The following is a 14,836-nucleotide window of genomic DNA, read 5'->3' as shown; positions in this document are numbered from 1 at the left end:
CCCAAGCGGCTGAGAGTTAGTATTGCGGGACCATCGGCTGTGGCAATAGAGCCTTCAAGTTCGATCCGCCTTTCGGTTAGCTTGTTTCCACTCGCATCGTCTGCGAGGCTAACGATCTTTAACTACAACTCCCATTTCGCAACCACCCTACAAATACCAAACATTTTAAATTTAACCAAACATATTTTTATCATATTTTATTGTTTTTTTTTTTTATAATATTTTATGCACTATAATATCTTCCTAGGGCGCAAGTTGTTGGTGTGTCCACACTTTTTCAATAAATAATGCATTTAATTTACCACATATGTGTGTATAAACATATGTTTATGGTCATGAATGCTAATAACGTTGAGTTACAATGAGGTCCTCAGCGATAGCGTTTTTTTGCGTATGTTTCATAGCGACTGTGCGTGTGCTTTCCTTGGGCGTCGCTAAATGTCAAATTGAAAAAACCAAGTTACGGTAAAATGAAAATATTTCGGAATATTTTTTCACTTTTTTATATAGACTTGGCTGCAACCGAAAATTCCGCTAGAGGTGCATACTAGCTTTAAGGCAAGACATTTATGTCGCCACTGAAAAATAACTGTATAGAATATAGGATGGCGACCAACATTAATTTATAATTTTGACCGCATTTTAAACATTTTTGGCTAACAATGTACATATGTACTAATTTCATGTTGCATGGACCTATCAAAACGTACATTTTCATTCGCAGTTGCAAGAAAAAATTCTCCAATGCCTATTATGTCACCTTGTAACGGTGCTGGTAACGAAAATTTCAGTTAGGATATGGCAATACATTTCTTATGGTAACGAAAATGTCGCCAGAGGTGCTACTTCGCCTTTTATACCGCAAAAGACGTTTCAGGAACACCAGCAAGCTGTTTCAGCTTGCCTAGGGAATATTTATCGACACTCAACTAATTTTATATATAAAACATATGCGACATGTCAAAAACCATATTATGTTCGTTTTATGTACGTCTTAACATGTGAACAAACGGGGCCAAAACCTTTCTAGACGCATTTATTGCAGTTTATTTCATTGATCGCAACGGTTCGGAGATTTTCTTTTTAAAGCTCAGTATGCACCTCTGGCGAACTTTTCGTTACCATAGGAAATTTGAGCTGGCAAAATATCGATGGAAGTATCGATATTTTAGATTTTAGTTGAATATCGATTGATATTTTTACTATCGATACTAACAGCAAAGTTACACTATTTGTAAAATTTAACAAAAAAATAAGTAATGCGACAGTGAATGTATCCTAATCACACATTTTTCAATAGTCTTTCCTGTTGAGTATTTCGAGTATCGTTCGAATCGGCCCTTAACCTGATATAGTTTCCTTATGAAATCTTTTTTTTACTTCTTCAGCCTAAAGAGGGCGCAATTTTTATTCGATTATGGCTGGTACTATGTTCGTTTTTCGCAACATTTTTTCGTGATTACCTTTTTTAGATAATAGATTTTGAAGCAAAAAAACTTGCTGATAGCATTCAGTAGGACATCCCCTCAATACCAGGATTCATTAATAGAAGGTTAGGTCACATGCAAAACACAAAGTGGATAGGCCCCATAAACATCATCAGGATTCACTGAATAAGGTTAAGCCAAGCGATCAGCCGATATACTTTTTTTTTAATATTTGGCAGTACTTGGCATTGAGGATGTCAACTTGTTCTCTTTTTACATTCATTCTTTGTTTACGTTTTCTCCTATATGATGACATTTTCAATCGTCAGATTTGACATCCTTAATGATGTTTATGGGGCCTATCCACTTTGTGTTTTGCATGTGACCTAACCTTCTATTAGTGAATCCTGAAACATCATTAAGGATGTCAAATCTGACGATTGAAAATGTCATCATATAGGAGAAAACGTAAACAAAGAATGAATGTAAAAAGAGAACAAGTTGACATCCTCAATGCCAAGTACTGCCAAATATTAAAAAAAAAATATATCGGCTGATCGCTTGGCTTAACCTTATTCAGTGAATCCTGCCTCAATACTTATGAACAATTTTTCCTAAAAGTATTATTTTTTCATTGAGATTTTTGTAGTGTTTCAAAAAAGTAACCGTGAACAATATTTCAACTGTAAAAAACGAATATAGTACCAACCTTTAGGCTTTAATTTTTGATTTCTCCTTTGATTTCAAACTGACTAGTAAATTTGTTTTTAGTCGGTCCATGCGGTCCAAACGTGCTCATTCCAGTACCATACCGTATTGATAGTAAAGCAACACCGCATGGTACAAAAACAATACCGGATGATGTGGATTAAACTAACCTTATCACCAAACTGGTATTGGTTTTAATACCAATCTGTTTTTGGTTTTAGTACCAACCCGTTATTGATTACTCCGCCCCCTAATGAACCGAAAAACTATTGAAAATAATTTTATTTCGATTATTTATGTTAATTATTACTAAAAGTAATGTTACACCGTGACCAACCTCAATTCTTTGTATTCAGCAATTGATTATATATCCATTGGTTCCTAGAAGTGGTTTTCATATGAATGCACAAACACAGTAAAACGATCGTTTTCCACACATTGGACTATCATGTCCTTAGAATTTGTACTATTTCCATTTTCACCACTTTCGAGTATTTATACACTTTTTACACACTCACTCATTGTATTAAAACATTTTATTGAGATTCCATTGTTTAACAAATATTTTATAAGATTATTCATTTCTTTAACAAATACTTTATAATGGCGACAATATGGCATGAATATAAATGTGACGCCGACAATTCTTAATAGCCTCCTTTGTCAGTTATTGAATTGATACCAAATGGAATTAACAATCTTTGCCAATGACGCGAACAAAATAATACCAGGTGGTATTGGCAAAGTACCCTCATTTTTCTATCAGTGTTTTGCTTCATATAAACCGATATCCTGATTATAACATCTAATTTGTGTTTAAAATATAGTTGATAGGAAATAAACGATAGTATCGATATTTATGTTACCAATATCGATAGTTTACCAGCTCTATAAGAAATGCATTCACATATCCTAAACGAAATTTTCGTTACCGGTACCGAAAATTCCGCTTGCAGGTACGCAGCTCAAATGAAGTTTTCATAATAGGGATTAGTGAATTCTTTCTTGCAACTACGAATGAAAATGTATTAATAGCTCCATGCAACATGAAATTAAGTTATTTGCAAATAGAAACGATTATTTACAGCACATATGTACGTTATTAGCGAAAAAATAATTGAAATTCAGTCAAAATTATAAATCGATATTTGTCGCTATCTTGTTTTGTGCACAACTTTTTTCAGTGTCGACATAAATGTCTTGGCTGCAACCCATAGCGAAACAATTAAAGGTGGTCTCATTTGTACGACAACCACAAATCATATGGTGCAATCCGCCACGTTGTCATCAAACTGATCGACGTTTTGCCAACACACACAAAGAAATTTGTGTGCGTGTGTGTATACGTGTACGTACATGAGCAGAGTATATGCGAGAAAGAAGATAACAAAAAAGAGAATGCAAACAAAAATCTGTCATCTTAATACTGTCAAATCTGACCGTCTGTTAACAGCTGTTCGCGTGACCCCACCTTTTAAAATCCGTCTTGGCTGCAACGGAAAATTTCGCTAGAGGTGCATACTCAGCTTAAGTTAAAAACAGTTATGAAACTTTTAGTGCAAATGTAAAGTTTCTGCAAATGAATTCGGTTAAATATTTTATATATGTAATTTTGAGTGGACTTAAACAAAAAATTCAAATTGCCAACACACGAGTAATTCGCGGAAGTACTGAAAAACAATTCGCGTTCAATGAATATATATGTATATATTTCGAGTTTAGACAACTTAATAGGTATTTTCGCTGCGAATGAAGTCATTACTAGGCTTAAGCCGGAGTTACAATACATACCACGCGTAGCTCTCATGCATACTTGAGCATTCTAATGCGCCCACATGCTTTCTTTTGCTTAAGTTACATACCATACACCTTTTGCTGCGCAAGAATTTATAAAAACCAGCTTATTTAAAGCATTTCCAAAGTTAATTTCAATGGAAATTGGCAATGATGTTGTTAAATATTATTTAAGAAATCGAATTAATTTCTCTCTCTAATTTACGGCGACATTTTTTCGTGATTACTTTTTTTATATAACAGATTTTGAAGCAAACAAACTTGCTGATTACATTCAGTAGGACATTCCTTTTGAAATTACTTATGAAAAAATATTCATAAAAGTAACATGTTTTCAATGAGATTTTTGTATTGTTTCATAAAAGTAACCGTGAAAATGTTGTGTGTTTCAACTGTGAAAAACGAATATAGTACCAGCCTTAACTCACACAATACAAGCCAACCTTTTTTAATTTTTTCTGACATGCACATGTAAGTACGCATAAGTTTTGTTTTGGCTGAAACCAAAAGTTTCTTATGGTAACGAAAATTTCGCCAGAGGTGCATACTGCGCTTAAACTTTGTGATGGACTCCGTTTTATGTTATTCGGGGGCACTCTTCGAATTATGCTGCGGCTGTAGCTCGCCGGAAATGGGGTGGTTGTTCCGGAAACGGACGGACGGACATTCTTTAATAGGAAGTACAACTGTTGGATTTTGTTTTTTTTGATTTGCAAACCGGATGAAGATGGTTTGCTGGGCTGCCCACCCTCTAAATGATCCACAATGGGATTCAACGTTGCCCTCTGTGTAAATACTTCTAGGAATCCCCTTTGATATTCACAAACTTCTCTCACATCAGCTACACATTCACCCTTTAATGATTTAATCAAAACATTATTTTGATATAAAGGGTGATTTTTTTGAGGTTAGGATTTTTATGCATTAGTATTTGACAGATCACGTGGGATTTCAGACATGGTGTCAAAGAGAAAGATGCTCAGTATGCTTTGACATTTCATCATGAATAGACTTACTAACGAGCAACGCTTGCAAATCATTGAATTTTATTACCAAAATCAGTGTTCGGTTCGAAATGTGTTCATTCACCGTAACGTTGCGTCCAACAGCATCTTTGAAAAAATACGGTCCAATGATTCCACCAGCGTACAAACCACACCAAACAGTGCATTTTTCGGGATGCATGGGCAGTTCTTGAACGGCTTCTGGTTGCTCTTCACTCCAAATGCGGCAATTTTGCTTATTTACGTAGCCATTCAACCAGAAATGAGCCTCATCGCTGAACAAAATTTGTCAAAATTTGAACACATTTCGAACCGAACACTGATTTTGGTAATAAAATTCAATGATTTGCAAGCGTTGCTCGTTAGTAAGTCTATTCATGATGAAATGTCAAAGCATACTGAGCATCTTTCTCTTTGACACCATGTCTGAAATCCCACGTGATCTGTCAAATACTAATGCATGAAAATCCTAACCTCAAAAAAATCACCCTTTAGTATATGTTTAAACATGTGTTAAATAGTATATTTCTTATTTGTACTTTAAATTAATAACCTATGTAAATTACCATAAAAACAAAAAAGTGTAAGAAGAAGTATATTTGATTCTAAGTTTTATTAACATGCATTTACTTTCTTTTAAAAAATCCGCAATTACTTTTTGGGCAACCCAATATATAATTATAATCTAGTATTTCAAGTGTTTTAGTAACATTTTCTTTTAATTCAATTTTCTCTGCCTGTACTTCATTATTTTTTTATTTTTTCTTTAATGGAAATTTAATAACTTTTCAAATATATTTTTTCTGTCCAAAGTGCACGTTTGGGGTTACGTGACATTTATTTGCTATAAGAGGTAAGGTCTTATTAAATTTTATTTTATTTCTTTTACGTGATGACAAATCTGGCACTGTGTTCTTGGTCAAATTAAAATGTCTATTCTTCTTCTTTCTTGAAATTGCAAAGCTTCTTAGATTGGTACTCACATGTTTGTGGAGAGGGCTTAGAAACTCGAATATTTCATATCGGGATATCTGTTGTGTCGCACTACAACCGAGGTTAATTTGTAGCCTCATCAAGAAAATTCCGATAGGGGTATATCTCAGCAATATTGTATGAATTTTCGTCAAAAAAGTAAAATGCTTGCTTCCGATAAATATTCCAATATCCACACTAAGTTTTTGATAAAAAAAAGGTTGAAATCGACCCATTACCTACATGTCCCATTCATGAATATCCATTAAAAGTGTATGGCCTTACCCGAGTCTTACGCAATTTTCCAAAATTGATATAAATTTCCAAATGGAATAATGTTAAATTAAACACTATAATTTAGTATAACCGTTCTCCAATCCCCTATAACTTGACAAAAAATGATTTACCTTTTTCTCTCCTTTATTGAGACAAAACGTTAATCAATTAATCTAACTCACAGTACGGTATGTCTACTCTGTACCGCCATCTCGCAAACGTAAGCCAATATTACAACCATGTCTTACCTACTACCTTTTCGAGCAAGTAAAGCATCTTAGGTGTCGGGTATGGAAAATAGTAGTGTCTGAAGTAGGTTCCAGATGGTGTTAGTACACCCCACTATTTAAGTTGAAGAGTCCTTCAGATAAGTTGTCCAATGAATTATTTAATCAATCCTTTCCATTTTTTTAATTCTTAATTCTTTTTCGTCGATCACAAATCAATCTATCATAAATCCTACTCAACACAAAGTGGCTGTCACATCTAAAAACAACAACATATTTCACATAAGAAAATGCACAGTAAAAGCTATGGGTTTGTATACTATTTTGCTTTCGGAATAGTAGCTGATATTTTGCATTGTTCCGCGAGCGGAATTTGACAGCAATCAAACATTTTTGTTTCCATACCAAAACACAATTTTTTTGTACTTATTGTTTCCTCCATTCAATTTATTTCGCAAATAAATGAAAAAAAAAACAAACCATTAAAAGCAATAAAACATATAAAAATGATGCCGGTAATGGTTTCAAGTGTTGCCATTTTGATTTTTTTTTTTGTCATTTTCCTCACTATAAGTAGAGTACTACTTTTCTGCCTATATTTAGCCAACGTTTTGCCGACTATTTTCATTGAGTTGAATTCTGCTTGAAAAGCTGAACAGAATACTCAGCGTATCACAAATATATTTATATTCCAGCGGCAAATAAAGTTTCTATATTGTTATTATCACCGAGACCGTTCTTCCAGCAAGCTGATGCAGTTTGCCAATTTATCGATTTTCAGCTTATAAAAGTCGATTAGTATTTCGATTTTTCATTATGAGTGTCGATTTATCGATTGGGCAAAAGTCATCAAGTCGTCTTACTACTCTGAAGTATTATCTTTTTTTTTTGTTTTCGTTGATAAAAATTGTGAAAAAAAAGAATGAGTCAATCCGGTCTTGGTGGGAATAATTAGTGTTTAGATACACTTCGAACGAAGACGAAAAACAGAAATAGCACGCAGCGTGTGAAAAACGGTGCATACAGACGTGTGCATACACGAAAACGATGTCACATCTACCAACACCTTTATACGGATTCGCGATAGTTTTCTTGATCTTCTGGTGTGGCACCTGGTGTGTTCATCTGTGCGCTCTATGCTATGGAAAATTCAAATTACATAAAAAATCGTGTAAGTGCCCCAATGAGACGCCGCTGCCGGGTGTGTCCATACTCAAACCCCTTATGGGAGTCGACGCGAACTTGGAGCACAATCTAGAAACATTTTTCAACATGGATTACCCCGTGTACGAGCTACTGTTTTGCGTGGAGGACAAAAGTGATCCCGCAGTAAAGATTGTGGAGGGTTTGATAGCAAAGTACCCGCAAGTGGATGCACGATTATTTTTGGGCGGTTCAAATGTTGGCGTCAACCCCAAAATCAATAATATGAACCCAGCCTATGAGGTGGCAAAGTACGAGTTTGTGCTGATATCGGACAGTGGTATAAAAATGAAAAACGACACTTTATTGGATATGGTGTATCATATGGGTGATAAATATGCATTGGTGCATCAAATGCCGTTTACCTGTGATCGCGAGGGCTTTGCAGCCACATTCGAGAAAGTCTTCTTTGGCACGGTGCAATCGAGAATATACTTATCAGCCGACTTCCTCGGCATCAATTGCCATACGGGGATGTCGTGCTTGCTACGGAAGGCGGTGATTGATAAACTCGGAGGTCTCAAGACGTTTGGCTGTTACTTGGCAGAGGATTTTTTCATAGCCAAAGCCATCACAGACCAGGGGTGGAAGATGCGCATAAGTAATCAGCCTGCCATGCAAAACTGCGGTACGTGCGACATCAGCACTTTCCAAGCAAGACTTATACGCTGGGCCAAACTGCGTGTGGCAATGGTGCCGACGACCATCCTATTGGAGCCCTTGTCGGAGTGCATGGTTCTGGGCGCATTGGCTGCCTGGTCTGCCACAATAGTCTTCAAATGGGATCCCTTGGTTTTCTATTTGGTGCATATACTAACATGGTTTCTATCCGATTGGCTATTGCTGTCCATTGTTCAGAATGGATCGTTGACATTTCACAAGTTTGAGTTTGTGATTGGTTGGTTGTTTCGCGAACTGAGCGGACCCTATCTATTCCTGCATGCCCTATGGAATCCAGCGATTAGATGGCGAACCCGCACTTACAAGCTGCGTTGGGGCGGCATAGCCTACGAACTGCCGGAATCCTGTAGTAGTAGTAATAGTATTAGCAGCAGCAAAAGCAGCAGCAGCAGTTTCCAAACAAATCTCAGTAGCAAGCGTCTATTGATATCGTAGCATAAGGTCATCATCTTCTATTTTGTTTCATCAATTTGATTGCATACCTTCCAGTCCAGAGGGGTATGTAGCGACACACACACACACTCATAAACACACAGACGAATTAGCATTTTCTTGTCATCATACAAACATCATTCTTTTGTTTTTGTCATTTGTTTTTTTTTTGCAATGAATTTTGTTATCACTTAAATTCTTTTTTTTTTATATTGTGTGTTAGCCCATATAGAAAAATAATTTATTTTTATTTTATTTTTGTGCATCTTCTAATTTAAATTCCTAAGGTATTCAATAAGCTCTATGTGTAAGTAGGTAAGATTTTGAAACAAATGAAATCGTAAACAAACAATACATTTATGAATCAAATATTCATTTTCGAAATAGTAACGATATCAGCAAACAACCGTCAAAGACGCCATCAACAAACACCGTAGCGAATTAAATGAAACGAAACAAACAAATAAACAAACGACTGCACGACACTTAACATAACCTACGCCCTCAGTTCTTCCTCCCCCGAACACAAGGCAACAAAACAAAACAAAATACAACAGCCTACCACACCCCACCCAACCCCACAATACACCACTTACACGTGAACATATTTAACACATACTCGCGCAAAACAGAAAACCGAGCAAGTGAAGCCACCTAAATTTATATATATGAAATTTTCACAGTAAGATCAGTTGAGATGATGTTTTAGCCACAAATGGGGCAAAAATATATCAGTTTTTGCAATGCAAAGGTTTTTACGCTTGAAAAATATTAGTTTTGTTTTTGTGTTTTGTAGATATTTAAATTAAATACATATATACATACATCCAAACATCCATATACATACGTTTATAGAAAAAAGTATTAGGTTATTTTAGCTCAGATATTCCAAAAAAACAAGTTTTTTAAACGCTTTAGTATTTAAGTACTAGTGACATGATTTTTTGCTACTCCTAGAATTCAATATTTCGATTAAGAAATAAATGAAGAAACAACAACTTCAAACAATAACAAACAAAAAACAATCTTGCAATATATCAAACCATATTATTACCATTATTATAATTAATACTCATCATTATGAACAAATCAAATACAGTGGAGATTGTTTATGGCTAAACACAACGAACAATGTATTGATATTTATTGTTTCTCTTGAACCAAGAAACTTATGGAATAAGGTTTCGTCCAAATAACGTTCTATAGATAGAGGAATATCAACATCTGCTTTGTTTATAAAACACGGATACTGTTTGATTTGCTTTGCTAGGCGGCGCAAAACCAGTTAAAGATGCTAAAAGGTCTAAAAGTAAACTACTTAGATCATCGTTAATTCGATTTTGGCCTAGTAATAGATAACAGCTTCTTGGGTAGCAATGATAGGTATGTGGGTTGGCTCTATTTTAAAATGCGTGATTAGATTCTTGATTGAGAAATATTCCCCCCTAAACTGCGTGGGTATTTTTATGCACATTAGCAATAAGAGACATACGAATGGTTTATTGCCATACAATTTAATAAACAAAACATCAGCTTTTATGATTTAGTTTAAAAAAAAAAACATTGGCGTCTGTTCTTGGTTTCACTTTCGCCCTAAATGAAAATTGAGATAATCATATTGAGATATCATATCATAGCGATAGGATTTCATAATTTTTCATCGTAGCTGTTTTGCCACAGGGTATTTATTTTAAAAATTTCAAGTTGTCTTCAAAAAGTAAATATGAAACTGAAACCAACACCATATCCAATTGCGTTAGTTTAATTTTTTATGATAAGTTTTTTGGGGTTTTGGAAGATTAACTGGGAAGTACTCCCTAGAGGTTCTGACCTTTGACACAGTTTTTACTACACTTTCTAAGTAAGTTTTATCGGTCCTTGCACCATGTTAAGTACAATTATGTCGCAATGAATTTTTGTTGTTGTTGTTGTAGCCACATTTGCATGTGGATGTGGCGATGGTTGTCAAGCTTTCATAGGTGAGCAAGCTCGTTCCGGTCTTTACGACCTATCGCCGTGGAAACATGATGGCCATAGGTTATTTAAAGGCGCCAATAACTTGCCTTGTCATATCGAGCATCATAGGCACTCAGTATTTAAGCAAGAGCCGGTGCTACCCGGCCTCTCACTGAGACTCTCCACTCGATACCGCTGATTGTCCCCGACTGCAGTAGTAGCTACTCCTTATGGAGCATTCCACTATCCGCAACCTGTGGACGCGCCCGGTAGTTCCCTGCTAAGCTTCTCCTGATAGCGAAGAACACCACATAAATTTGAGCTCAGTACCAGCCTGTGTGATGCTCAAGTCATCCCGTGCCGTGAATTTTTGTCGTTTTATCGGTGTTGCATCTTACATATCAATGAGTGCAGTTCGATTCAAGTTTAAGCTCAATGATAAGGGTCCTCCTTTATATAGCCGAGTGCGAATGGCGTGCCGCAGTGCGACATCTATTTGGAGAGAAGTTTTTACATGTCATAGTACCTCACAGGAATCTGATCACAGGATCTGATGATCTCGCCAGGATTCGAACCCAGGCGTTCAGGCTTTATCCCACTGTTTACTCTGGTGTGTTTTAAAACATTCTGATGAGGAACCATCTTCCTATCTTCTAATAGTATGTTCAAAGTCATCACAAGAAGCTCAGCTGAGAACTACTGGACGGTGATCGGTCCTATGGACCGGAACGAGCTTGCTCACCTATTGAGGTAAACGAGGATCGCTGCCTTCACAAAAAAATGTGGCTACAACAACAACATTCCCATCGTTTCTAAGAGTTTTAATATAAGTGTGGCAAGTCTGTCTGGATCTAAGCCCAAAGAGGATTGAAATAGCAGAAATTTTTGTGCTCTCAAAATTTTACAGCAAATGTCAAGCTTATATGTAAATGCAAATTTGACAATGAACGTTCCATTAAGGAACTGGGGCAATCTTTTTCTTCAAAGCAAGTAGTTCCGGCGAAAAGCTTAATGTATATTAATATAATAATGTATACTAAAGGTAAGGATCCGAACCAACTATGCAGAAGTGCCGAAAGGGTCTTGCATATGGCATATGACTGGGCTAGACCCAGAGGTCTTAATGTTAACCCAGAGAAGACTGAAATATGCCTGTTCACGAGGAAGGTGGGCCAATTTAACGCACCACGTTTCCTCAATAACACGATTTTGATATCTGACAAGGTCAAATACTTTGGTGTAATCTTCGACAGGAAACTGAATTGGAAGTGTCACATTCAGGAACATACTGAGAAGGCTCACAGATATTGGGCACTATGTAGAGGGGACGTAGGCTCGGAATGGGGCCTGAATCCGAGGATAGTCCACTGGCTCTACAGGAACCTGATTAGACCAATACTTACTCACACCTCATTAGTTTAGTTGTTGTTGTTGTTGTAGCAGGGTGTTGTACACTGAGGTGGCAGCCCTTGCCGATGAAGGAATCCATCGGGTCAATTCGGTACGTACAACCGGCTGCCATGGGATTGAAATAGTTTAGTGGACTGCTATGGAGAAAAAGTGCAACATAAGGACCATACAACAGGTTCAGAGAGGCATAGGAGGAGCGATGAGGACCATTCCCACTAGGGCACTAGAGACTATTCTAGATATCCGACCCATTGACAAACAGATTAAGTGTGAAGTAGTCACTGGAGCTATGAGACTTGAGGATAGGAGCAGCTCATACCATCGCGGTATAATCGAGGCGACGATAGGAAACCTGGAAGAAGGGGAAGAGGTTTCCGATCGGATACCTGAGACGAAACTTGAGGTCGAGTGCGAGGCACTGCTGCCAGCGGCAGTCTTGGATTGACGGAATCTAAGTATTGTCATCTGGAGGATCATGTTACACGGATGGATCAAAGCTAGAGGACAGAGTGCGCCTGGGAGACTACATTGAGAACCCAGGGACTGAAATCTGTTTTAGACTGTCTGACCATAATACGGTCCTGAAGGCGGAGATCGGGGCGATCACGGAATGTTTGAAATGGTGTGATGCTAACGCGAGGACGTAGAGTGTGAACATCTTTACGGACAGTAAAATAGCCATAAGGGCAATAACAACCAGAATGGTAAGGTCACGAAAAGTCTTGCAGTGTACAAAGGAGATTAACGCCTTCTCTGAGGATGGCAAAATCCGCATCGTTTGGGTGAGGGCCATAACGGAGTAAGGGGGAATGAAAGGGCAGATGATTTAGCGGTGAAGACCAGAGGAGTGCCGTCAATAAACTTGGTAAACCCGAAGCTTTTCGGTCCGAGTTAAGGGCGTGGGAGACGAATGCGCATGCAACACTGTGGAACAGTGAAACGATCGGTAGGACGGCGAAAATCCCATGGGGGGATCCAGATCGTCAGAAGACGAGGCTATTACTGAAAGGAAGTAAGAAGGAGGTCAGTATAGCTATTGGTATCATAACGGGACACTTATGTAAAATCGGTGCGGCAAGTGATAGCATAAGTAGGGCATGCGGGGAAGATGATGAGACGTTGGAGCATTTCCTTTCTCATTGTCCGGCTTTCGCGTCTAACAGATACCGGCACGTAGGTGAGGACACTATACCAGACATGAACCATCTTAGGGGAGTGGCAAGGAAAAAATAGAGGATTTTGTAAGTAGCACGGAATTCCTAACATAGACTTTATTTTTCGAGGTTACTTTTTTTTATTAAGAGCGCACAACAAGACGATTACTGGCTTAGGTGTATGCCCATAGTGGCATGGGGCGGATTAATATCTGCACCCTCTTTTCAACCTAACCTAATACTACAGAAACAGGAGGAGTAAAATGTTTTCTAGTTTCTTTCGTTAAAACCATCCAGATCGCTTTAAAAGCCAACAATTTTCATATTTCGCTTATTCAGACAAGTCCTCAAAGAATTTGAGGATTTACGTGCCGGGATCTATCCACGATCATAGCTGTCCAAGAACTAGTCTTCCTCCGTAAATCTGCGGCAAAACAAAAACAAAATCAGACGCTTATCCGCCGTAACATAATGGGATGTTTGTGAAAAAAATTTAATTTCTAAATTTTGCAAGTATTTGTTGATCAACTTTTATTTTAATCCTAATAAAATTAGGATTAAAATAAAAAAAATTAAAAATTCAAATGTTTATAAAAATTTTCTTGCAAAAAATCTCAAAATATGTTCAGTATTACCATTTATTAAAAAAAATACTCAATATTGTTGTTGTAGCCACATCTGCATATGTAGATGACGATCCTTGTCAAGCTCCTGTAGGTGAGCAAGTTCGTTCCGGTCCAAAGGACCGATCGCCGCGGAAACAGGTTGGCCACTGGTTATTTAAAGGCGCCAATAACTCGGTTTGTCATATTGATCATCATAAGAACTCAGTGTTTATGTAAGAGCTGGTGCCGACGAATGAACAGCACACAGATCGGAGCTCAAAGTTCAAGCCTGTGTGGTGCTCACAGCTATCCCGTGCCGTGCCCTCACTGTTAAAAATCTCCTACTGAAACCATTTCTATCCCTTGCGCCATAACACTGAGATTTCACAATAAGAAAAGCAACGCTATTGGAACACTCCCCCTAACTGTAACACTTATTATTTTTTTTATAGTATTATCAAGAACTTTTGATTAATACGACATCGTGAGGGCAAATACCTTCATCCATAGTGACTGCAGCCAGTCAAAAATAGAAAATAGGAAAATTGTTCATAATTAAACCATATGAATGAATGAATGAATTCTTTTTAAATTGTTTTAAATGACATCGGGGTGAAGTACCACAACCACGCAATACATCTTAATCATATGCATGTATGAATGTATTTAACTTATACTTTACACCAATTTTAGTATCGACGTAATGTTCCAGATTAAAAGTAGCAAGGACGTCATAGAGAATTGAAGTGTGTTAAATTTTTCTGATTAAAAATTCAATACGTCATCATAGGTGAAGTAAATTCGTAATACCAAATATTTTAGGATGACTAATAAGACAATCTTTATTAAAAAAATTAATAAAACTAAGATTAATTACAAAAACCAGTAAGGAAAGGCAAAAGTCGGGCGGAGCCGACTATATAATACGCTACAATTTTAAATTCCGGCAATATATAAATATATATGTATATGAGAGCTATATCTAAA

The 14,836-nt window shown here is 36.9% G+C and overlaps 2 protein-coding genes across 2 annotated transcripts in view; one reads left to right on the top strand and one right to left on the bottom strand.

Annotated features, from left to right (window-relative positions):
* Positions 1 to 14,836, bottom strand: part of LOC106087865 (protein kinase 4) — a 112,778-nt gene that overhangs the window by 799 nt on the left and 97,143 nt on the right. The window lies entirely within an intron of this gene.
* On the top strand, positions 7,257 to 9,849 carry LOC106087876 (ceramide glucosyltransferase-B). Its single transcript, XM_013253072.2, has one exon. It carries the CDS (start codon positions 7,456 to 7,458, stop codon positions 8,725 to 8,727), a length of 1,272 nt encoding a protein of 423 aa, XP_013108526.1. The 5' UTR covers positions 7,257 to 7,455; the 3' UTR covers positions 8,728 to 9,849.

The sequence above is a fragment of the Stomoxys calcitrans genome, chromosome 1, assembly GCF_963082655.1.
Source record: "Stomoxys calcitrans chromosome 1, idStoCalc2.1, whole genome shotgun sequence".
Classification (NCBI taxonomy): domain Eukaryota; kingdom Metazoa; phylum Arthropoda; class Insecta; order Diptera; family Muscidae; genus Stomoxys; species Stomoxys calcitrans.
The sequence above is the reverse complement of the archived record's forward strand: the minus strand, read 5'-3'. Positions and strand labels throughout refer to the sequence as shown.

Bases quoted from the DNA above. Each gene is read 5' to 3' on its own strand.
- LOC106087876 (XM_013253072.2), top strand. From the start codon at position 7,456: ATGTCACATCTACCAACACCTTTATACGGATTCGCGATAGTTTTCTTG.